At 38.3% G+C, this 26,038-nt stretch overlaps 1 protein-coding gene across 1 annotated transcript in view; it reads left to right on the top strand.

Annotated features, from left to right (window-relative positions):
* The window catches only part of HACD2 (3-hydroxyacyl-CoA dehydratase 2), a 112,910-nt gene that overhangs the window by 25,538 nt on the left and 61,334 nt on the right, over positions 1 to 26,038 (top strand). Inside the window, exon 3 of the mRNA XM_072725257.1 lies at positions 5,716 to 5,734. Coding sequence (XP_072581358.1) covers positions 5,716 to 5,734 — 19 coding nt within the window. The remainder of the gene's footprint in view (positions 1 to 5,715; positions 5,735 to 26,038) is intronic.

Here is a 26,038-nt window from a genome sequence, read left to right as displayed (position 1 = left end):
TTAGCTTAAAGTCCCTTTAACATTGATTGTAGGGCTGGTTTAGGTTTAGTGGTGACGAATACCTTTAGCTTTTGCTTACATGGAAAGTTCTTAATCTCTCCTTCAGTTCTGAATGATAACTTTGCTATCATTCAGAGAATTTGGGTTGGAAGTTTTTTCAGCACTTTGTATATGTCATGCCACTGTCTTCTGATACATAAAGTTTCTACTGAGAAATCTGCTTATATAGCCTTCTCAAGTTTACCTTGTACATAACAAGTTGTTTTTTCCTTATTGCTTTTAGGATTTCTCTCTAAATCCTAAAATGTATTTACCATTTTAATTATGGTGTGTCTTGGTATAGATCATTTGGTGTAATCCATTAGGATTTCTCTCTAAATCCTAAAATGTGTTTACCATTTTAATTATGGTGTGTCTTGGTATAGATCATTTGGGAACTTTTTTGGAACTTGTTATAGATCATTTGGGAACTTTTTTGGAACTTGGTATAGATCATTTGGGAACATTTTTTGGAACTTGTTAAAGCACGTGACCTGGTCACGTGCTTAACTTTTACCATTTTAATTATGGTGTGTCTTGGTATAGATCATTTGGGTTCATCTTATCTGAAATTCTGGGCTTCATGGACTTGGATGTTCAGTTCCTTCCCTTGTTAGAGAAGTTTTCAGCTATTATTTCTTCAAATATTTTTCTTGCTTTTCTCTCTCTCTTCTTTTGAAAGTCCTATAATGTGAATGATTCCATTTGATGTTGTCTTAAAGGTCCCTTAAGGTATCTTCACTTTTCTTAATTTTTTCCTCTTTTTTAAAACCACATTTGTAGAGGTGCTATGTAAACTGGGGAAAGTGTTAATTATTATAAGATATTTTGGAAGTAGCCAGCTAAAGTGCCAGAACATAGAGACATATCTGCTAATTTTTTTCTTGAATTCACATTCTCAGAACTGTTCTTAGAATTTTAATTAATTTCCTGTCTTCTCTTTTTTCAAAAGACTGTTTGTTTTCAGGTTATATCCTTCCTAATTTTTTGTTCCTTAAAAAATGATTGTGGGGACACCTGAGTGGCTCAGACAGTTAATCATCTAACTCTTGATTTTGGCTCAGGTCATGATCTTAGAGTCATGGGATCAAGCCCTGTGTCTGGCTCCACACTCAGTGGGGAGTCTGCTTGGGTTTCTTGCTCCCCCTTTCCATGTGCCTCTCCCCCCCACCTCTTTCTCCCTTTCTCTTACTCAAATAAACAAATCTGTTAAAAAATGATTGTGGTAGTATTTGATATTTAGTTAAAAATGGGCACTTGACAAAGTAAACAGCTATATCAACTCCTTCTCCTTTTAAAATGTGAATGTTGGGATCCCTGGGTGGCGCAGCGGTTTGGCGCCTGCCTTTGGCCCAGGGCGCGATCCCGGAGACCCAGGATCGAATCCCACATCGGGCTCCTGGTGCATGGAGCCTGCTTCTCCCTCTGCCTATGTCTCTGCCTCTCTCTCTCTCTCTCTCTCTCTCTCTCTCTCTGTGACTATCGTAAAATAAAAAATAAATAAAAATTAAAAATAAAAAAAAATGTGAATGTTTTCTTAGCCCTTGAAATTAAGTTGTCTGGAAACCAATGCATTATAACTCCTGGATTCAGATTGGAGTTTGGGGAATTTTTTTTCCTTCTACTGTCTGCTTCCATTACCAAGTCCCACAGTTCTTTGAGTGGTTTTCAGCTACATTCTTTCTTTCTTGTGTTCTCAGCTCTCATACAGTGCAGGCCATTATCACACCACATTTAAATAACTGCTGCAGCTCCTTTGCTAATCATCCTGCCCTTGATTCCTTTGTGCCTCAAACCTTCCACAGTTTTATAACATTTCATCAGTTACATCACCCTTTTTCTTTTAATTTTTACTGTTGAAGTATAGCTGATATACAGTGTTATATTAATTTCAGAGGCATAACATAGTTATTCAACAATTCTATATATTATGCAGGGCTCTGCTCACCTCAGTGAGTCTGGTTACCATCCATACAACTTTTTTTGGCCAACTAGGGAGATGCCTTTGGACTTCAGCTAGCTTGCTTGCTTGCTTTCTTTCTTTCTTTCAAATGTGTAAAGTAGTTTTATTCAAGTGTTATTAACAAACAGTATTACGTTAGCTTCACATACACAATATAATGTTTCAACAATTTTATTCACTGCACTCAGTGCTTAGTGTAATTGTACTCTTAATCCCCTTCACCTATTATACCCATTCTCCTACCCCTTCCCCTCTGGCAACCACCAGTTTGTTCTGTATAGTTAAGAGTCTGGTTTTTTGTTTTTGTCCCTTTTTTCTTTGTTTGTTTGTCATGTTTCTTAAATTCCACGTATGACTATTGATATTTGTGTTTCTCTGACTGATTTATTTCACTTAGCATTATACTCTCTGGATCCATCCATGCTGTTGGAAATGGCAAGATGTCATTCTTTTTTATGGCTGGGTAATATTCCAGTGTGTGTGTGTGTGTGTGTGTGTGTGTGTGTGTATAAAACATGTTTTTCTGTATCTATTCGTCAGTCAGTGGACACTTAGGTTATTTCTGTGTCTTGGCTATTCTAAATAGCCAAGACAAATGTGCTGCAGTAAAACACAGGGGGTGTATATATGTTCTCGAATTAATGTTTTCATATTCTTTGGGTAAATGTCCAGTAGTGGAATTACTGGATCTTAATAGTAGTTCTATTTTTAACTTTTTGAGGAACCTCCGTACAGTGTTCCACAGTGGCTGCACCAGTTTGCATTTGCACCAAAAATGCCCAAGAATTCCTTTTTCTCAACATCCTTGCCAACACTTGTTATTTCTTGTCCTTTTGATTCTAACAGGTGTGAGGTGATACCTCACTGGGGTTTTGATTTGCATTTCCCTGATTATTAGTGATATTGAACATCTTTTTATGTGTCTGTTGGCCATCTGTATGTCTTCTCCGGAAAAATGTCTGTTAATTTCCTCTGCCCATTTTTTAATTGGATTATTTGTTTTTTGGTGTTAGGTTATATAAACTCTTCATATATTTTGGCATATATATTTATATATATATTATAACTCCTAATTGTATATATCATTTGCAAACATCTTCTTCTATTTAGTGGGTTGTCTTTTTGTTTTATTGATGGTTTCCTTTGCTGGACAAAAGTTTTTATTTTGGTGAGTCCCAATAGTTTAATTTTACTTTCATTTCCTTTACCAGAGAAGACACATCTAGAAAAATGTTTCTAGCACAAATGTCAAAGAGATTACTGCCTATGTTTTCTACTAGGAGTTTTATGGCTTCAGGTCTTACATTCAGGTCTTTAACACATTTTGAGTTTATTTTGTGTGTGGTGTAAGAAAGTGTTCCAGTTTTGTTCTTTTGTAGTAGCTGTCCAGTTTTCCCAGCACCATTTTCGAAGAGACTTTTTCCCCGTTGTATATTCTTGCCTTCTTTGTCATAAATTATACCATACAACATTATTAAAATAGTATTGACTATTCATCTCCATGACTTAATTTATTTTATAACTGGAAGTTTGAACCTCTTCATCCTCTTTATCTGTTTCACTCATCTTAATTTTTCATTTTGCTATTCTGTCTGGCAAGTTCCATTGCTTTGTCTTCCAGCTTTCTGGTGCATTCTTCTACTTCATCCAGTCTGCTGCTGGCCCTTCTAGTATATTTTTCAAACTTCTCTTTGATACTTTTTTATATTTTCTATCTCTTTAAGTTCTCACTGTGTTCAACTATTCTTCTGAGTTCACTGAGCATCTGTATGATAATTTCTTTGAACTTTTTATCAGGTAGATTGCTTATCTGTGTTTCATTTAGTTCTTTTTCTGAGATTTTATCATGTTCCTTTGTTTGGAATATATTACTCTGTCTCCTCATTTTGCCTAATTCTTTGTGTTTGTTTCTACATGTTAGGTAAGTCAGCTACCTCTCCCAGTCTTGAATGCGTGGCCTAATGCAAGAAATGGTACTATTTGGCCCAGAAACACAGTCTCCCAGTTACTAGAACCAGGCCCTCAAGGAGTCTCCCCAGTGTAGGCTATGTGCATCCTTCTGTAGTGGCTGGGCCTGGGGCTGAGGCATATTGGGTGGACTGCACTGGCACGCGGTTGGGCTACAGGTTGTATCCACAGCTGATGTAGGGTATTTCTGGCAGGGTACTCTGTGGGGTGTACCCGTTGTTACTAGAATGTTAGAGGAATTCCAAAATGGTGCCCACCAACACCCAGATTAGTAAGGTAGACTTGAATCGCAAAAATTGCTCCCACCAATCTCTGTTTCCAGGGAGACTCCCTGCTGTTTCCTTCCTCTTCAGGCAGATGCTTTTAAGATTAGCAAATAATTCTCCTTTTTCTGTGGTGTATGTACTATTCAAATTGATGTTTTTGCACTGGTTTCTGGTTTGAGTGAGTCTGTGTGATGGTCCTTTAAGAGCAGATTTTCCATTCCCTGCAGCTTTCTAGTCTTCCTAAAGGTGATCTTTGTTGATTTTCAGAGCCTTGTATGTTGGGGGCTAGTCTATCCTGTGCAGGATCTAAGGATTTGGGTGCCAGATATGGAACTGGTACCTTTGATCCTCTGGGAAAAGTTCACACTTTTGAAGTCCCTCCCAATTGTGACCCACCATAGCTGGGGTTTATTTTATTCCCAAGCAAGTCTATATTTCTGCCCCCTCTTACCTGTCTTGCTGCTATCCTTTTATCCTTTGTTGTGGAGGCTCTGTTCATTGAGCTTTTAGGGCCCTTTAGAAGGAATTATTCGATACTGAGTTGTAGATTTGTTGTGTCTATGGAGGAGGTGAGTTCAGGATCTTGTTACACTGCCATCTTGAACCCAGCTCTTTAGATTACATCTTTACCACAACCACCACCAGGGTTAAAGCCATGCCATATACAAGATGCATTAGAATACAGTTTAGAATAACCTAATTGACCACTTGGATGGCCACTGAGATGGAAAGAAGACAGCAATCTCACCCAAGGCATTGGAAATAAAAACAGGAAGGACCGATGCCCGAAACATTGGCAGGACTTAGAAACCAGTGGGACTTGTAGGTAAGGAGAAGGAAAGAACAGCTGAACTTAGGAGACTGGGAGGCTGACGATCAAGAGCCATAGCAAGTATGAAGGGGAAGGATGGGGGGATTTATTGAAGAGGCATGCCATGTGTGAGCTGCTGCTGGTACGCCTAGATGGAGATGTCCAAAGGCAGTTTGCAGTATGGGCCTGGAACATGAAGAGATCTGGGGCAGCAGATTGGACTGGGAACTGTAATGAGGTTACCAGATGAGACAAAATAGAGTCTGACTGTGGAGCTCTGTAGGATGAATGAATGTCTGCATTGAATGGCCTGTGGGTAAGAAGAGCCAACAAAGGCTCTCCTCACCCTGTGTTCTGTCATCTGTGACAATTCTCTTCTGTAGAATATGGGGCATGGGAGATGTACACCTATTGCTCTTACAAGTTTATGTATTATAAAAGAGATCCTTGACATTTGGCAGACTACTGGAAAAGATTTACTCCTTACGAAACCTTCTATGGATACACGAACTAAAAACAAAAATAAACAAGAATGTACATTTTGTTAAATAGCCAAGTTTAAAAATGGAATGTTTGGTTTTTCAAGTCTAATGCTGAAAGGTGAGTTTATATAAACTGTATTGTTATTGATCTTTACTAATTCTTTTTTTCTCCCCTTTTTTCTCTAGATTTTACATTGTGCAGTAGGTAAGTATGGAATTTCCCCTCTACTATGTACAGTGAATTGTGCTTTTTAAAAAATTCATAAGTAATAGGTCCATTTGATTATGACTACTGAAAAAACCTAAGCTATTTAAGTCATATGTAAAATTGCTTATATTGGCATGGCTATTGGTTTCTAAAATGTCAGGTACTACTTAGATGTTATCACTGAACAGTTTATTAAATGTCACAAGCTGTTTCACTCTGTCAATTTAAAGAGACCCCTCTCACCTTGTTATAAGAATGACAGAAGCACTAGCAAATTTATTAAAATGTGACTTGGGGTCCTGGTTCTGGGCTATGTAGAAAGCCCTCTCTGTGATCACTTAAATATTACATGCTCTTTCCCCATGTTTAAGATGGAGTACTACATATATTGCTTACCTCCCAGATGAATACTGAATTTAGGTGAGAGGGATTGGAAGAATTTAAGTATAAAGACATATATAAATGTAAGGGATTTCTACTAAAAGCAGATTCAGTGTGTTTCTTTTGAGGGGAAGGGGCAGGTCATCAAATTCTGCTCTAGAACTGCAATATAGTTTCTTGTCTGAGGTGGGTTAGACCCTTCTAATTAAATAGAAATCAATTCTGGAAAGTGGACAGATTCTATACAGAGTAAGCCCATGGTGGTTGCCATGTGTCTGGACTTGTCTCTGAAAAGAAGGATTTTCACTTGACCTCGGGAAGCACCAAAAGTCTGAAAACTCCAGAACCGTGCATCCAAACCATTTTGGTCCTATCAACTTAATTCACAACTTAACTGGGTGCGTAATATGTTCTAGGCACTGTGGAGTTAAGAGATGAGGAGACTTAGTTCAGAAGGACACACAGGTGGACATGCAACAAGCTATCCCCTGAAGGTTTTGCAGGGTCACTCTGATACCTGGCTCCATTAACTTTAGGAAGAAAGCATCTTCGTTGTAAACGGCTGCACCTCAGCTAATTTCCTGCTAGGAAAGAGGTCTACAATCAAGGATTTCTCATGATTTGTATAATTTTGTATGCATGTGTTTGTACTTATTTTAGGGGCAGCTGGGTAGAAATCATAACTTCCATTAGATGCCCACAGGAGTATGTGATCCTCAAAATGTTAAGAAGCGGTGCTTTAGAACCATTGAGCAAGAGATTTGAAAAGGGCTTGGGGTTTCATCTGCCCCATGGGCTGCCTTTCCAGAGGTTATGGGACCTGGGCTATGTCACATACCAGTAACTAGGTTTTAGCTGATATATAATTTCACACACATTTCCTTTTTAATCCTTTATCTATAATTTTGAGATGGAAACTTTTGTCCCTTCTTAGATGGTTAAAAGAATTTTAAGCATAAGCTTGCAGATTAGGAGATACAATTTGGCTGAACAGAGTTCTGGAACCACTTCAGGCCTTTTCCACGTGATTGAACGTGTGCCCCATTCTCCCCATTCTCTTAACCTTCAGCTGCCGTAGGATGCACGTTTTCTGAGCATGCGTGCTACATTTTAATTAATATTTCATTGTATTTTAATGCCCCAATTCCCTTTATCTTAGAATGTATTTTCATACATCTTTGTACAATTTCTGTCCCTAGAAATAAAGTTTCTGACCAGTATATGTATTCATTCATATGAATGCCTGGCAAGCGGGTGCTGGACACTGGGTTGGACAGTGAGAGTAGAAAGGTGAGCAGCCACAGCTTGGGTTTGGGAAACCTGCAGTAAGGTGGGAAACCCTTCTGAGCTTCTCTGGAGGGGTGCACTCCACAGACTGGTGTTCCTGTCATAATCCCCTTGGATAGTTTGTGAACAGGTGTCCCAGGGCCTAGCATGGTACCTGACACTTAATAGAAACCTAAAAATTCATCTTAGTTCCTCAAGGGCCTTGCTGTGTCAGTGATTCTGTCTCCTGTGACTTCACTCTTTGTCATCCACCTTCTTCTCCCAAAATGCTCAGGATACGCCATCCTAAAAACAATTTTTATTTATTTTTTTAAGATTTATTTATTCATTTATTTATGATAGACATAGAGAGAGAGAGAGGCAGAGACACAGGAGGAGGGAGAAGCAGGCTCCATGCCGGGAACCCAACATGGGACTCGATCCCGGGACTCCAGGATCATGCCCTGAACCAAAGGCAGGTGCCAAACCGCTGAGCCACCCAGGGATCTCCCTAAAAACAATTTTTAATCTAACCTTTGACCCTACATTCCTCTCTTACCACTACTTCATTCCTTCTGTCCCTTTTATCAGATTTGCGGTGGACTCTTTTCCACTTTGTCATTCCCATTAATACCTTAACCCAGCAGTTGGATCTCCTTGTCCTAGTAAAATTGCCCTTTGGTCTAAAATCAGCAAGTTTCTGCTAAATTCTGAGGACATGTTTGGAATTTACTGGACTTTTCGACCACATGGGGCACCACTGATGACTCCCTTCACAAGGTCCCGTTCCTTTAGTTTCCGTTATAGTGAGCCATTCTGGCTCTTCCTGTCTTGTGTTTCTTGTCTCTCCTTGGGGCCTTTTGTTTTTCTCCTTGGCTTTTCATTGTGGGTATTCCGAGAGTCTGACTTAACTCTTTGCTCTTCTGACTGAATGTGCCCTCTGTCGATAATCTCTTTCTTTCTCATGCTGTGAGATACTTGTGACACCAACTTTTTAACTCCAAGCCACCCATGCACCCCAGACTCCAGGTCATTCCTTTACCTGCTGGCTCTCTGCTTCTGAATAGACACCTTCTCCTCAATCTGAGGCAGATTTCCAGGCTGTTTCTGCTTCCTATACTTTTCATCAGGGGCACCACCAAACCACCAGCCCTTTAGTTACCTAACCTAGACCTAGAGCTCACTGATTGTTCCTCCTTCCCCCTTACCCACATTCCCATAGCCAAGTGGTCATCAGATTTTATCATTTTTGTTTCCTGCATATTTTTCAGATTGTTTTGGTTTTTTTCATCACTATTCAGGGGCTCAGTATACCTCATCTAGACTCCCTTATGGATCTCCCTGAACTTCTAGGTTTATAATATTAATAGTAATAATACGACTATCTTTTACTGAGCATTTACTATGTTCCAGTGCTTTACATTCATTATCTCATTTATTTCCTATTTTAAGGGTGACAAGACTGAAGTTTAGAAGGTTTTTTTTTTTTTTTTTTTTTTTTTAAAGATTTTATTTATCAGAGTACAAGCATATGCACAAGATGGGGAAGGGACAGTAGGAGAGAGAGAAGCAGACTGCCTGCTGAGCTCCATCCCAGGAGCCTGAGATCAGGACCTGAGCTGAAGTGTCAGATGTTTAACCCACTGAGCCACCCAGGCGCCCCCTTGGAAAGTTTTATATCTTGCCAAAGTTCACAGTTAATAAGACCTAGAACCAAGAGTTGGGAATCTAAGCCCATGCTTCACGTAGCCCTTGAGGGATTTAGTTAAAGGATAATTCAAAGCTTGTCACTTCCCTACTTACAGCCCTTCCCTGGTTTCAGCTTCTCCATGCTCTGGACCCTGCCTGCCTCCCCAGCCTTACTGATGCCCTGCCTGTCACTCCATGCTTCAGGCATTCTGACCTTTTTGTGAGTCTCTGCTGTGCTACTTCCTGCCTCTTGTCTGTGCCAATCTTTGCTCTCTGTCTGGAATGAGCAACGTACCCTTTGGGCTGGCAACGCTTTACCATTCTTCGTCCAGTAAACTTTCCTACCACGCACTAGCTAAATTGGGTACTGTTCCTCACTTTTCTGGAATATCCTGCACCTCACTGTTGTTATACTTTCTGCTATATATTATGATCTATCACCGTACCTGTATCCCCAATCAACAGCACTGAATTTTTTGAGAGATGAGAACTGTTTCTTACTGATGCCCATAACCCAGCATCTAACAATGCAGGGCACCTAGTGGGAGCTCAGTGAACATTTGGTCCTAATCTTACCAAATTCTACTGACATTTTCCAAAACTTGTTTCAAAATGTTTTCAGTTCTTTTGAAAAATAAATTAAGAATAAATAGGCTGTTTCTAGCATTAGTCTAAAGACAGTGCCTTATTTTTTTATTCATATAACTTAAGTTTATTCCTGTGGCTTTGTGGAACCTTCACTATAAGAATTTGGCTTTTTAAAATTTGTTTTGGGGCCTTGAGAAGGTTTTAATTTACCTACTGTTGATGAAAAGTCCGGACCTCAGTCAGATTTGGGTTGTTCATCAGCGTGCCTAAAACATGGTAATGCTGAAAACTGCCCCCCAAAGTGGGAGCTGTGATTATTAACTAAAGCAACATAACAGAATGTTAAAAGTTTTTGTCCCTAATGTAATGTTTAATATTTATATGTATGTAAGTATAACTTTTCCATATTCTTAGTTTTCTTAAGTTTTAATTTCTGTGTGAGTGCTTCAGGACCATTTATTCTTAATATGGAGTTTGAGTTGCTTCTAGCTCATAGTTGTGACAATGCAAGTTGGCAAAAAAAGCTTCCAGAAACAATAGACTAAAATTCTGTATAAGGGGCTTGTATCTGTGAGAAGTCAAGCCTCTGTCTGTGCATAAGGGTTCCTATGCCCCAATTATTTCAAAGTAGGTTGTTTCATTGGTAATGTAGACAGGTTCTAGTTCTTTTTTAGGGTTGGGGGAGTGATTTTAAACCTGTATTGGGGATGTATTTTTTTCAAATAAGATATAATTGACATCTAACACTGTATTTGTTTCAGGTGTACAACATAATGATTTGATACATGTATACACTGCAGGGTGATGACCACAATAAGTTTAGTTAACTGTCCATCACCTCACGTAGTTTTTTTTTCTTGTGATGAGAGCTTTTAAGATGACTCTCTTAATGACTTTCAGATATAATAATATAATATTAACTACCATGCTGAACATTACATTCCCAAGACTTACTAATCTTCTAACTGGAAGTTTGCATCTTTTGACCACCTTCACACATTTCTCACACCCCCACCCTCTGGCAATCTCCAATCTGTTCTTTTTTTTTTTTTCCCCAATCTGTTCTTTATTTGTGAGTTTGGTTTAGAGTTTCTTTTTTTCAGGTTCCATGTATGAGTGAGATGATGCCATATTTGCTTTTCTCGGAGATAAGATTTTTTTTTTTATTAAGATTTTATTTATTTATTTATTTATTTGAGAGAGAGAGCATAAACAGGGAGGAGCAGACTCCCCCTGAGCGGGCTGGATCGCAAGACCCTGGGATCATGACCTGAGCTGAAGGCAGATGCTTAACCAACTGAGCCACCCAGGGGCTCCAGAGACAAAATTTTTAAGTGCTGTTGTTATAGCCCTCAACCTAAGATTTGTAGTTCTTTATGTTTATGCAACATTTTTCTTTTTAGAAATGAGAATTTAAAAAAACAAAAACAAAAACACTTTGAGACATGTCTTCTTCACAAGACCACATAGAAGGGTTCTAGTTTCTTAATTCTTGTGGTACACTTTGTATTGAAAGAAATCATTACTTACTTTCTTATGTTGTGTTTCAAATTAGATGTGGAAGCAGTATATGGGATATGGGGTGGCCGTCAGCTAACCCAGAGTATGGGTCTCCTTTGTTGGGATAGAAAGTAGAGGTAGAGGTGCTGGAACTGAAGATGATACTCTTGGTAAGATGAGACAGAGTGCATTCCATTAACCTTTGTGTTGGAAATTATACTGTCAATCTAAATTAAGTTTGCAAGTTCTCTCTCTCTTTTTTTTTTTAATTTTTATTTATTTATGATAGTCACACACACGGAGAGAGAGAGAGAGAGAGAGGCAGAGACACAGGCAGAGGGAGAAGCAGGCTCCATGCACCGGGAGCCCGACGTGGGACTTGATCCCGGGTCTCCAGGATCGCGCCCTGGGCCAAAGGCAGGTGCCAAACCGCTGTGCCACCCAGGGATCCCCTCTCTCTCTTTTTTTTAAAGATTTTATTTATTTATTAGAGAGAGAGAGAGAGCATGAGTGGAGTGGGGGGGTGCAGAGGGAGAGGGAGAAGCAGACTACCTACTGAGCAGGGCTCTATCCCAGCACCCTGGGATCATGACCTGAGCCAAGGCAGACACTTAAGCAACTGAGCCACCCAGGTACCCCTGCAAGTTCTCTTTTGATTGAAAAGTGTAGAAGAGGAACTCAGTCATAGCCCAGAGGGTATTATGCTAAAGTTGATATCATCAACAGACAAGGATAGAAGCCCTTTTACTAAGATATTCTGGATCTGTGATTTCAAATATTTGTTGTACATGCCAGTCTATATGCCTCTCTCAAACTAATGACACCTTTTATTATTTTCAAAAAGTGAATTTTAAGAAATTTGCAGTTGCCGTAATAATAGTAGATAGCATGTGGCTTCAGAACTGATTTTATTAGGTAACAAATGCTGCTAGGGAGGAAGAGGAGCAGCTACTGGGGAGATGAGCACGAGAAGACCACATCTCCTGCAAAAGTCATTTCTCTTCCACCAGTTAGAGTGAATTAAATCTCCAAACCATTACCCTTCTGCTCCTCACTTCGAGAGGGTCAAGCTTTTAGCAGTCATTTACAGTACAGCATTGTGATGGGGGAACGATCATCACGTATTAAAACCAGACCCAGAACATTCCATGTTGTTGTGGAGGAGAACTCTGGAAGGAAAACAATCCTCGAGGGAAGGGCTAACTCCTCTGGATTTGCTTACTTGGAATTCCGTTTCCATCCCTGCACCTGCCCAGTCCTAAGGGGTATGGCTTTGAACAAAAGCTACTTTATTTGGTTCCACTTAGGTTAGTTGACATTTTTCAAATGAACTTTACCAAATAGCGAAGAAGAGCAGAAAAGGAATGAGTATCAAAATACAAACAGTGTAAAAATACTCATATCCCCAAAGTACAAACTCTAGATCTAAGACCTACCTCCCCTTTTGTTACTGGGAGTTGCCACAGCTTCACATGGATCTTGCTGACTCTTCCATCTTGTTCTTCCTGTACTCAACTCTGGGAACTCCTGACCCCCTCGCAAAGGGAATAGATTTAGATTCAGTTATCGCTTTCTGCCTGGGGGCGTTTGAAGTGGTGGTAATGGGGAAGGGAAGAAGGAGACCTTTCCCAACAGGCTGTCCTGTCTCTCCTGCCTAGAAGCTCCTAAGGTTCCCCCTGGAGAGCTCCTGGGGTGCCGCGAGACGGTTGGAGGCCTGGATAGGAGGTTGCCAAAGTCAACCTTGACACTTTTGCAGTTCTGACTTTGTCATTTATTAGCTACAGTCGTTTCCCAATGTCCCAACAACCCGAGCTCTCTGTGAAGACCATATGATCATGGTCAAACCATGATCTTTCCCAAACCAGTCAAGCCCTCCACACCAGCCTGGCTTAGTCTCCCTCTGCCTTGGCTCTTCATTCATTATTTTGCCTCCTGATCAAATTTTGCCTCCTTCCTTCCAGACAGGAAGCAAAGAGGAAAGATATGGTTTTAGCACCTGCATCTTCTGATACCCAAAGCTAAAGCACTTGTTCTCTGAATAAACTTTGTTTTCACACCTCTGTAATTTTGTACGTACAGTTTCTTTTGCCTGGAACACCCAGCTCTGTCAGTTGTTCCTTGCTCTATGTGAATGTAGTGAGATAAAGGGAAGGGAGAAAAAGAACATGCCCATTAGGAGCCCAAAACACCTGAGCAGGGAAGCTTGGAGACTTATCCAGAGCTCATGTGCACTGCCCGGCACCTGGCCAGCGCTCAGTACGCTGTAGCAGCTCCTCCATTGATGAGTAGTGGGCAGAACTTGATCTCTGAGGGTTTCTGTGCCTACGCAGGATTCAGAAGGGAAAGCCATGAAGAGAGCCTAGATTGGGGCTTTTACCCTCTGTAGGAACAGCTGGAGGTTTGGTTTGAATGGAAACTTGTTACTGAGGTATTCAAAGTATCTTCTCTGTAGGGTAATATTATAGTGTCCAGTACTTTAGAAACCAAACTGAAGCAGACCAGGCCTATTGGAAACACTACTAGTTTTGTGACCAATCAGGCATCCTCTCTCTAGGCCTTAGTTTTCACATCTGACAAACTAGGGGTTGGGCTAGATAATAGATTATCTCTAATATTCCTTGCAACTTGATGTTGGGACATTGAGAATATCTGACATTCCACGACACTAATGTAGCTTCAGAGATAAATTTCAGTTACCTGAGTAGTGATAGAAAAGGAGGATAGGCTGGGTCTTTCAGTGTACCTACGTATGAGTATTAGGAAACTTGTTTCAAATACAGTAGTTCAAGGAAATCTTTCCACTCAATGCATTTTGAAAGCCACATGTCAGCAGAATTGAAATGGGAGGATGTACACATGCACGGTTTCTATAATATGCATTTTACCCATAGTCATCACTAGATGGCACCCTTGTATAAGTAAGTAGATTTTTCTATTGGAAGTTAAAGAACTTCTGGAGGACTTCTAATAAAAATAGATAGTAATGAATCAATAGCTAAAGTAAGGAATGAACAAGTTTACCAGAAAAAAAAAAAAGAAATGGATTTTTTTCTATCAAGTCTAATGACTTAGTCATTAATATTGGAGGTAATGAAAAACTGGAACTTTTTCCATTACCCTGAAGGAAATTGTTTTGTATATTTTATAAGGCGCCAAAGTGTCTTTTAAAAGTAAGCCTAATTTGCTTCATTAAAAAGGCAAGCCAAAAAAAATTTTTTTTTCTCAGTTCTCTAGTGAGATGTCTTGTGACGATCTGAAGTCAATAAACCTTTCGTTTATGTTCTTAACTTCCAAAGCAAGGTTAGTTCAAGGAAGCTGGAAACACCACCTAGTGACTGAGTTGATTAAATTCCATTGAGCCAAAAGGGGAAAAGTTCAAGTTCTCTTTTAGCAAAAGAATTACTTGATTTATGCCTCTGTGGCAGGAGTTAAGTGGTTAAATAAATAATAAAGGGAACAAGAATGCTTAGGAATATTTGTGTGAAGGTGATATGACTTTTTTTATAGTTCTGTACAGCTTTCCTGGGAGAGGATTATTTTCCTCTCCATTCACAATGGACATCTTTCCAATAATTTTTTTCTTTTCAATAAGTTTCTTTTCTTTCTTTTTTTTTAAGATTTTGTTTATTTATTTACAAGAGACACAGAGAGGGAGAGAGAGGCAGAGACATAAGCAGAGGGGGAAGCAGGCTTCATTCAGGGAGCCTGATGTGGGACTCGATTCTGGGACTCCAGGATGATGCCCTGAGCCGAAGGCAGATGCTCAACCACTGAGCCTCCTAGGCATCCCTCAATAATAGTTTCTATTTCACTATGTTCTTTTAATTAGCAATCTGCCTTTAAGATTTATGCATGTGTTTGTAGGCTTTGATAGCTCATTCCTTTTATGTCTGAATAGTAGTCCATTGTATGGATGTACAGGTTTATTTATCCGTTTACTTATTGAAGGGCATCTTGATTGCTTCCAATTTTGGATGATTTTGAATAAAGATTCTATAAATATTCATGTACTGGTTTTATGTGGACAAAAAAAATAATTTTGCATTTCCAGATCAGTAGAGTATATCCCTAGTAGCACAATTGTTGGATTGTGTCAAAGGACTGTGTTTAGCTTTGTAGGAATCTGCCAAATTGTCTTCCAGAGTGGCAGGACCACTTTGCTTTCACATTAGTAATGAATGAAAGTGCCCATTGCTCTGCACCTTTGCCAGCAGTCAGTATTTTGGATTTTAGCTATTCCAGTATGTGTGTAGTGGTATCTTTTGTTTTAATATTCATTTCTTGAATGACAAAATCATTTGTCGTATCTTTTCATATTCTTATTTGCCATCTATGTGTCTTTTTTGGGGAGGTATCTGTTCAGATCTTTTGCCCATTTTTTAATTGGGTTGTTTGTTTTCTTGTTGGTGAGACTTAAGAATTCTTACTATATTTTGGATACAAATCCTTTATCAGATACATATTTAGCAAATATTTCTCCCAGTCTGTGACTTGTTTTTTCATTCTCTTAATAGTGTCCTTCACAAAGCATAAGTTTTTAATCTTATGAAAGTCTAGCTTAACTACTTTTTCCTTTCATGGATCTTGCTTTTTGGTGTTGTGTCTAAAAATTCATCACCAGGGGCACCTCAGTGGCTCAGTGGTTGAGCATCTGCCTTTGGCTCAGGTCATTTGTGGTCCTGGGGTCCTGGGATTGAGTCCCACATCAGGCTCCCTACTCAGCCTGCTTCTCCTTCTGCCTATGTCTCTGCCTCTGTGTGTGTCTCATAAATAAATAAAATCTAAAAAATCCTCACCAAACCCAAGTTCATGTAGATTTTCTCCTATGTTTTCCTTGAGAAGTTTTATAGCTTTGCATTCTACAGATAATTTTGAGTTAATTTTTATAAAAGACATCCAGTCTATGTCTAGGTTCATTTTTTTTTTTTTTTTGCATTTTGATGTCCAGTTGTTTTAAAACTACTTACTGAAAATGAAAAGACTGTTCTTTCCCCATTGAATTATCTTTGTGCTCTTGTCAAATATTAGTTGATTCTATTTGTGTTGGTCTAGTTCTAGGCTCTCTGTTGTATTCAGTGGATCTGTGTCTTATTATTTTGCCTATACTACATTGTCTTGATAATACTAAGTCTTGGAATTCAGTAGTGTAATTCCTCCAACTTTGTTTTTTCTTCAGTCTTGTATAGTTCTTTTACTCTTTCATATAACCTTAAGAATCAGTTTGCTAATATTTACAAAATAGCTCCTGAGATTTTGAATGAGATTGTATTGAATCTGTAGATCAAATTCAGAAGAACAGATATCTTAACAATATTGAGTCTTTCAGTCCACAAATACAGAATAGCTCTTCTTTGATTTCTTTCATCATTATTTTGTAGCTTTCTGCAGACAGATAGTTTTGTTAGATTTATAGCTAAGTATTTCCTTTTTTTGATGTTATCACAAATGGCTTTTTCAAATTCAAATTCCAGTTGTTCACTGCTAGTATATAGGAAAACAGTTGACTTTTTATATATTGACCTTGTACCCTGCAACCTTGCTATCCTTGTTTATTAGTTCCTGCAGTGATTTTTGTAGATTCTTTGGGATTTTTTACATACATAGTCACATTATCTGTGAGAATAAAGACCGTTTTATTTCTTCCTTTCCAATCTGTATACATTTCTGTTTTGTTTTGTTTCTTAACTGCAGGAGCTACAGCTTCCAGTTTGGCATTCATAATGTTCTTTAGTCAATAAAATAAAGATATTGCCAGATCGGTTTTTCTCCACAACCAATTTTGAAGAAATACACTTTTCCTTTTTCATATTTACTATCAAGGTGTAAAATTCAATATTCATACATAAGATCGCTGGGCATTTTTTTTTTTAGATCTTCTGTATCCTTACATATTCTTTGCATGATCTGTTTTGCTCTGAGATTGAGTATTAAAGCCTTTAATTATTACTGTGTTTCTAATTTTCCTTCTTTTTCCTATAGCTTCTGCTTTAGCAAAAGTAGTTGCTGTATTATTCAGTGCATAGGTATTTTGTAACTGTTACATCTTCATTGCGAATTGTGACTTTTAGTGCTAAAAAGATGTCTTATTTGCGGCCCTTTCTGTCACGTTTATAATTGCTGCATATGCTATGTAATATTTGCTGTGTTTACTTACATGATGTGTTTGCTGTGTTTTTTATTTCTTTTGGCATTTAGAAGGTTTTGTTCTAGTGGTTACCTTTGCATTCGTACCAATTTTTTAAGATTTATTTACTTATTTGAGAGAGAGAGAGCCTCTGAGTAGGAGGGGCAGAGGGAGAGAAAATCCACTCAGCATGAAGCCTGATGTGAGAGGCTCAGATCCCACAACCTTGAGATCATGACCTGAGCCAAAATCAAGAATCAGACGCTGTATTTATACCTTTTTAAAGGCCCTTCAGTTCTCTGTTTTATTTTAATTCTTGTGACCTATTTTGTCAATTTTTAAAGCTATCTTTTGCCCCCCACCCATGGCCTGTGTGACCGTCAGTGAGCTTATTCTCCTTCCATCATTCGCACTCCGTTCTCTTCCCAGTCTTTTTTACTTACATTATTTTTACTTTGTCCAAACGTATAACCTCCACATGTTTTTCTTCTGTCCTGTCTTCACCTTTGTCTTGGTCTAATGTTAAATATTTATTGTCCTTTTGCTGAAGTGTCCTGTCACCTTTTAGCTGGAGGAAAGTCACCCCTCACAAGTATCAGGGACTGTGAGGGCTGTCCCAGATTTTACCCCACTTGTAAGCCCGGAGGGTCGGGTGGGTGCTAACTGTCCAATGGTGTGTGTTAAATGAGAGGATCATGGAGCTTGGGAATCTACTGGTTTCGGAGTGAGTGAAAGCTTGCTTTTTGCTTTTGAGTAGATACTGCCTTCCTCCTCAAAGTTTGCTCTATGCAGATGTATACCTAAGAAAGTACTGGGACGGAAAACAATCAGCACCTTGCCTTTTTGGCACACCTAGCAGGAATGCGCAGGAGTACTCAGGGCCCGTGTCACATGTCAGATGGCCTTTCTCAAAAAGTAGCTTCTCAAGAAGGGCTTGTGGGCACACAGTATTCCTCTACTTGGCACATGCTTAAGACTTTTTTCTGTAGCCTTGATATTTGAAGGACTGATTTAGATGTAAAATCCTCAGTTCAGTTTGTTCCCTTGGATTTCTTGAAAACGGTGCTCCATTATTGCCTTCCTTATATGTTTCTCTTGGGAAGTCTGATGCCAACCTAATTATTTTGATCTTTTTAGATATTTGGTCTTTTCCCTGAAAGCCCTAAGGACTTCCCCCCCACACACACACTCTTACTAAAGTATAATTGACAAAAATTGTATCTATATACGGTATACAGTATGAGGTTTTATACATTGTTAAATGATTACCACAGTTAAGCTAATTAACTTATCTATTGTTTCACAGGTTTTTTTTTTTTTTGTAGTGAGAACATTTAAGATCTACTCAGATCTACATAGAAAATTTCAATTATACAATATAGTATTATTCTAGGCACCAAAAAAAAAAAAAAAAAATTCTAGGCACCATATTGTACATTAGTTCTCCAGAACTTATTTATCCTGCATATCTGAAACTTTGTACCTTTTCACCAACATCTCCCCATTTCCCCCATCTCTCCAGCTCTTGGCAGTTATTCTATCATCTGCTTATATGAGTTCAACTTTTTTTAGATTCTACCTATAAGTGTGACTAAGCAGTTTGCCTGGCTTATTGCACTTATCATAATGACCTCCAGATTCACCCATGTTGTCTCAAATGATAGGATTTCCTTCTTCTTTAAGGCTGAATAATATCCCATACATATATTCTGTGTGTGTATGATTGTGTATGAAATATTATTTTCTTTATCCATTCATCAGTAAACACTGAGGTTGATTCCCTATCTTGGCAATTATGAATGATGCTGCAATAAAGATGGAGGGTGCAGACATCTCTTTAAGATTCTAATTTCATTTCTTTTGGGTGTGTATTCAGAAGTGGGATTGCTGAATTATGTGGCAGTTCTATTTTAAATTTTTAAAGAATCACCATATTTTCATTAATGCTGTACTAATTTACATTTCTACCAACAGTATACAAGTGTTCCCCTTCTCTATAGTCTCTCCAACACTTATCTTTTGGCTTTCTAAGAATAGTTACTTTGGGGGCACCAGGGTGGCTCAGTCTCGATTAAGGGTCCAACTCTTGATTTTGGCTCAAGTCATGATCCAGTTGTGAGATTGAGCCCCTAGTGTGGAGCCGTCTTAAGATTCTCTCTTCCCTTTTCCATCTGCCCCTCCTTCCTTCCCCCTTTCTAAAAAATAATTTCTTAAAAAGTAAATAAGAAAATAAATAAACATCCTAAAAAAAAGAATAGTTATGTTTGATACAGATTTGAAGGGGTACATGTACTTGATGTTTATAGCAGCAGTGTCAACAATAGTCAAATGGAAAAAAAAAAAAAAAACAATAGTCAAATGGTGGAGAGAACCCAAATATACATAAACTGATAAATGGATAAAGATGTGGGCTGTACACACACACACACACACACACACACAAACGCATAGAGAGGAATATTACTCAGCCATCAAAAAGAATGAAATCTTGCCATATGCAGTGACACGGATGAACTAGAGGGTGCTATGCTAAGCAAAATAAGTCAATTAGAGAAAGACAGATCCCATATGATTTCACTCGTATGTGGAACTTAAGAAACAAAACAGATCAACATATGGGAAAAGGGGAGGAAAAAGGAGAGAGGGAAATAAACTGTAAGAGACTCTTATCGATAGAGAGCAAACAGAGGGTTGATGGAGAGAGGTGGGTGGGGGATGGGCTAGATGGGTGATGGGTATTAAAGGAGGCACTTGTGATGAGCGCTGGGTGCTGTATGTAAGTGATGAATCACTGAATTCTATTCCTGAAACCTATTCCTGAATTCTATTGTACTATATGTTAACTAAAATTTAAGTAAAAATTGTTAAAAGTTATTTTGGGGCACCTAGGTGGTGAAAGTTGAGCATCCAACTCTTTTTCTTTTTTTTTTTTATATTAAAGATTTTATTTATTCATTCATGAGAGACACTCAGAGAGCAAGAGGCAAAGACACAGGCAGAGGGAGAAGCAGGTTCCATGCAGGGAGCCCGACGTGGGACTCGGTCCTGGGTCTCCAGGATCACATCCCGGGCTGAAGGTGGTGCTAAACCGCTGAGCCATCTGGGCTGCCCAGCATCCAACTCTTGATCTCAGCTCAGTTCTTGATTTCAGGGTCAGGGGTTCAGGTCCCACGTTGGACTCCATGCTAGAGCCTACCTAAGAAAAGAATAGAAAAGATTTTAATAGGTGTGAGGTGGTATCTTACTGTGGTTTTGATTTGCATTTCCCTGATGATTAGTGGTGTTGGCCACTTCTTGACATACCTGTTGGCCATTTGTATGTGTTCTTTTAAGAAATGGCTCTTCAGGGCAGCCCAGGTGGCTCAGTGGTCTGCTGCTTCTCCCCCTGCCTGTGTCTCTGCCTCTCTCTCTCTGTGTCTCTCATGAATAAATAATAAAATCTTAAAAAAAAAAAAAAAGAAATGTCTCTTCAGGTCTTTTGCCTATTTTCTAATTGGGTATTTGTTTTCTTGGTATTGAATTGCTTGAGTTCCTTATATATTCTGGATATCTACCCCTTAGCAAATGAATGGTTTGCAAATATTTAGCATTCCATAGGTAGTCTCTTCATTCTGTTGATTATTTCCTTTGCCATGCAGAAGCTTTTTAGTTCTATGCAATCCCATTTGTCTATCTTGTCGCCTGTACTTTCAGGATCATATCCAAAAAATAATTGTCCATATCAATGTCAAGAAGCTTCTTCCCTATGCTTTCTCCTAGTAGTTTCATAGTTTCAGATCTTACATTTAAGCCTTTAATTCATTATGACTTGATTTTTGTATATAGTGTGAGATAGTGTCCAGTTTCATTCTTCTGCATTTGTATATCCAGTTTTCTCAACACCATTATTGAATCCTTTCCCCATTATGTATTCTTGGCACCTCTTTCAAAGATCAGTTAGTTGACCATATGTTTGTGGCTTTATTTCTGGGCTCACTATTCTGTTACTTTGGTCCATATGTCTATTTATATGACCATACCATGCTAGGTTTTTGTTTTTGTTTTGTTTTCATACCATGATACTTGATTACTGTAGCTTTGAAGTATATTTTGAAATCAAATAATGTGTTGCCTCCAGCTTTGTTTGTTTTCCTCTCGATTGCTTTTGGCTATTTGGGGTCTTTTTAGATTCCATGTGAATTTTAGGATTTTTTTTTTCTATTTCTGTAAAAAAAAAAAAATAAATGCCTTTGGAATTTTTTTTTTTTTTTTTTTTTTTTTTTTGCCTTTGGAATTTTGATACAGATTGCATTGAATCTGTAGATTGCTTTGGGACATTTTTACAGTATTCCTCCAATCCACAAACACAAGATATCATTCCATTTATTTGTGCCTTTAATTTCTTTCATCAGTATTTCTAACCTTCGGCATATAGATAGATCTTTCATCCTCTTGGTTAAAATTATTACTATTTTTATGCAATTGTAAATAGGATTGTTTTCTTAATTTCTTTTTCAGATAGTTTGATGTTAATGTATATAAACAAATTTTTATATGTTGAATTTATATCTTACATCTTTACTGAATTCATTTATTAATTTTCACAGGTTTTTGGTAGAATCTCTAGTTTTTTTATATATATAAAACCATGTTATTTGGAAACATAGACTGTTTCACTTCTTCCTTTCTGATTTGGATGCCTTTTATTCTTTTTTCTTTCCTAACTGTTCTGGCTAGGACTTCCGTACTATGGTGAAAAGAAGTGAAGAAAATGGGCATCTTTGTCTTTTTCTGGATATTAAAGGAAAAGCTTTTCACCATTGGGTATGACATTAGCTGTGGACTTGTCGTATGTTGCCTTTATTTTGTTGAGATACATTTCTTCTGTACCTAATTTGCTGAGAGTTTTTGTCAAGAAAAGGTTTTGAATTTTTTGTCAAATGCTTTTTCTGCATCTGTTGAAATTATCATATGATTTTAGTGCTTTTGTTAATGTGGCATGTCACATTTATTGATTTGCATATGTAGAACCATTCTTTCATCCTAGAGATAAATCCCACTTGATCATAGTATATGATTTTTGCTGTTGAATTTGGTTTGCTAGCACTTTGTTGAGGATTTATATATCTGTGTTCATGAAGGATATTGGCCTGTAATTTTCTTTTATTGCAGTTTCCTTCCTTGGCTTTGGTGTCAGGATAATACTGGCCTCATAAAATGAGTTTGGAAGTGTTCCCTCCTGTTTAATTTTTTGGACAAATTTGAGAAGTATTGCTTTTAATTCTTTAAATGTTTGGTAGAATTTACCAGCCAAGCCATCAAATCCAGGGCTTTTCTTTGTTGGAAGGTTTTTGATTACTGATTCATTCTCTTTGCTCATTATTGGTCTGTTGAAATTTTCTCTTTTTTTCACAATTCAATCTTGTCATTCTAAGAATTTATCCATTATATCTAGGTTATTAAATTTGGTGGCACTTAAATGTTCATAGTTTCTTATGATCCTTTGTGTTTTAGTTGTATCAGTTATACTCTTTCCTCATTTGTAATGTTACTTATTTGAAGTTTCTCTTTTTTTTCCCTTAGTCTGTCTAAAGACTCGTCAATTTTGTTTATCTTTCCAGAAAACCTACTCTTTGTTTCATTGGTCTCTTCTGTTGTCTTTCTAGTCTCTATTTCTTCTCTGATCTTTTATTATTTCCTTCCTACTGCTTACTTTGGGTTTAGTCTGTTCTTTTTCAAGTTCCATGAGGTATAAAGCTATGTCGTTTATTCGATATCTTTTTTTATACTGTAAGCATTATTGCTATCAGTTTCTCTCTTAGAACTGCTTTTGCTGCATCTCGTAAGTTTTGGTATGTTGTGTTTCCATTGTCATTTGTCCCAAGATATTTTTTTTAAATTTCCATTTTGGTTTCTAATTTTCCAATTTTACTCCTGTTATTAGTTCCTAGTTTCATACTATTGTGATCAGAAAAGATGCTTAAGATTTTAGTCTTCTTAAATTTTTAAGACTTGTTTTGTGACCTAACTTATGATCTATTTTGGAAAATATTCCATGTGCACTTGCAAAGAATGTGTATTCTGCTGTTGTTGGATGGAATGTTCTGTATGTGTATATGAGGTCCATTTGGTCTATAGTGTTGTTCAAGTCCTCTGTTCCCTAATGGATAACTGTCACAATGACCTATCAATTACTGAAAGTGGGATATTGAAGTCCTCTATTATTGTATTAATATCTATTTCTTTCCTCAGTTCTGTTAATATTTGCTTTATATGTTTAGACACTCCCATGTTGAGTGTTTACACCTTTATTATGATTTGATGATCTTTGTCTCTTGTGATAGTTTTTGACTTAAAGTCTGTTTGATACATTTTAGCCTGTTTTCTGCTCTGTTGGTTTCCATTTGCATGGAATATCTACCTTCACTTTCAGCCTATGTGTCCTTAAAGCTAAAGCGAGTCTCTTGTAGGCAGCAATAGTTGGATCTTTTTTTTCTATCCATTCAGTCACTTTGTCTTTTTACTGTAGGTTTTAATCCATTTATGTTTATAGTAATGATTATTTTGGATTCTTTGTCAGGCAGTTCATACTTCTCCATTTCTTTAGGGTCAATTATTGGTAGGTAATTTATTTTGTTATTTTGATGGTGTCATGTTTTTCTGATTATCCATGATCCTAGCGACTTTGCATTGATACCTGTGCATTTGAAGAAGTAGTTGCTTTTTCCAGTGTTTATATACTGGCTTTGGCAGGGAAAACCCTCTACCAGTCAACTTGGCCAGAGATTCTGGGCAGGCTCTCTGATGAGAATCTGCACAGGAGCGTGCTGCTGGAGTCAGGCAGGCTGGGTAGGTGGGCCTGGTGCTGAGTACACTAGGATGGGTCTGAATCTGGGTCTACGGGGGTGGGCTTGGTGCCTGGGACTGCAGTGTCAGGCCTGGATCCTGAGTCCATAGGGGCCAGCCTGGAAGCTAGGGCTGCGGTGGCCTGTCTGGCATTGGGATGGGCCTGAAGCCTGGTTCATGGGAATGGGCCTGGATCCTAGGTCTTTGGAGGCTAGCCTGGCACTGGAGTAATTCTAAAGCCTGGGTCAGAAGGGACTGGGCCAGTGCAGGGTTCTACAGGTGGGGCCATAGGTGTAGATCTTTTGCTATGATAAAGTTGAGTGTTTACTCTCCTTACCCCACAACAAGGGGTATCTCTCTCCGTGCTGTATTGCCCAGGCTTGAGATTGGGGTGATGTAGGTAATGTGAAACTGCCCTTCCTAATCTCTTCAGTGAATGTTTTCTTATTTCTGTGCTTTACCTGGATCCTATAATCTTTCACCTGGAATCCTTAGCTTTTGTGAAGGTATTGTTGTTTGTGGATTGTTGTTCAAATGTGTTACTGAGGGAATTAACACTGAATAATCCTACTCTTCCCCTTGCTGACATCACTGAGGATTTTTTTATTATATTTAAAATCTAATACATTTACTAGGATATGCCTTTGAGTTAGTTGATCATTGTAGGCCAATTTCCCTAGGTAATTAGTATGCCCTTTTGATATGTACATTCAGGTCTTCTTTCATTTCTGGAAAGCTTTATTGGATTATAGTTTTAAATTTCAGTTGTTTCAGTTTTCTGTTTTTCTTTCTCAGGGACTCCAAATGTATGTACAAGCATACCTCAGAGGTATTGTGGGTTTGATTCCAGACCACTACAATAAAGTGAATATCATAATTAAGAGAGTTAAATGAATTTTTTTATTTCTAGTACATATAAAAGTTATATTTATACTGTACTATAATCAGTTAAGTGTGCAATAGCATTATGTCTAAAACAACAATGTACATACCTTGATTTAAAAATACTTTATTGCTGAGGCGCCTGGGTAGCTCAGTTGGTTAAACATCTGCCTTTGGCTCAGGTCATATCCCAGGGTCTTGGGAGCCCACATCAAGCTCCCTGCTCAGTGGAGAGCCTGCTTCCCTCTCTGCCTGCTGCTCCCCATGCTTGTGCGTGCTCTCTCTCTCTCAAGTAAATAAATAAAATTTATTTAAAAAATAAAAATACTTTATTGCTAAAAAATACTCGCCATCATTTGTGTTCAACTAATAGTAATCTTTTTCCTGGTGGAGGGTCTTGCCTCACTGTTGATGGCTGCTGACTGATTAGAGTGGCAGCTGCAAAGGTCTGGTGGCTGTGGTAATTTCTTACAGTAAGACAACAGTGAAGTTTGCCACACTGATTGAATTTTCCCTTCACAAACAGCTCCTTTGTAGCATGTGATGTCGTTTGATAGCATTTTACGTGCCGAACTTCTTTCAGAATTGGGGTCAGTTCTCTCAAGTCCTGCCACTGCTTTATCGGCTAGGTTTATGTCGTAGTCTAAATCCTTTGTTGTCATTTCAACAGTCTTCACAGCATCTTCCCCAGGAGTAGTTTCCATCTCAAGAAACCGCTTCCTTTGTTCATCCATAAGAAGCAGCCTTTCATCCATTAAAGTTTTATCATCATATTGTAGCAATTCAGTCCCATCTTCAGGCTTCACTTCTAATTCTAGTTCTCTTGCTGTTTCCCCCACATCTGTACTTGCTTCTTCGCCTGGGGGCTTGGACCCTCAAGGTCATCCATGTGAGTTGGAATCAACTTCTTCCAAACTCCTGTGAATGTTGATATTTTGACCTCTTCCCATGAATCATGAATGTTCTTGTGGCATCTAGAAAGGTGAATCTTTTCCAGCAGGTTTTAAATTTACTTGGCTCAGATCTATCAAATACAGGTCTACCTA

The sequence above is a fragment of the Vulpes vulpes genome, chromosome 1 (genome assembly GCF_048418805.1).
Source record: "Vulpes vulpes isolate BD-2025 chromosome 1, VulVul3, whole genome shotgun sequence".
Lineage (NCBI taxonomy): Eukaryota > Metazoa > Chordata > Mammalia > Carnivora > Canidae > Vulpes > Vulpes vulpes.
The sequence above is the reverse complement of the archived record's forward strand: the minus strand, read 5'-3'. Positions and strand labels throughout refer to the sequence as shown.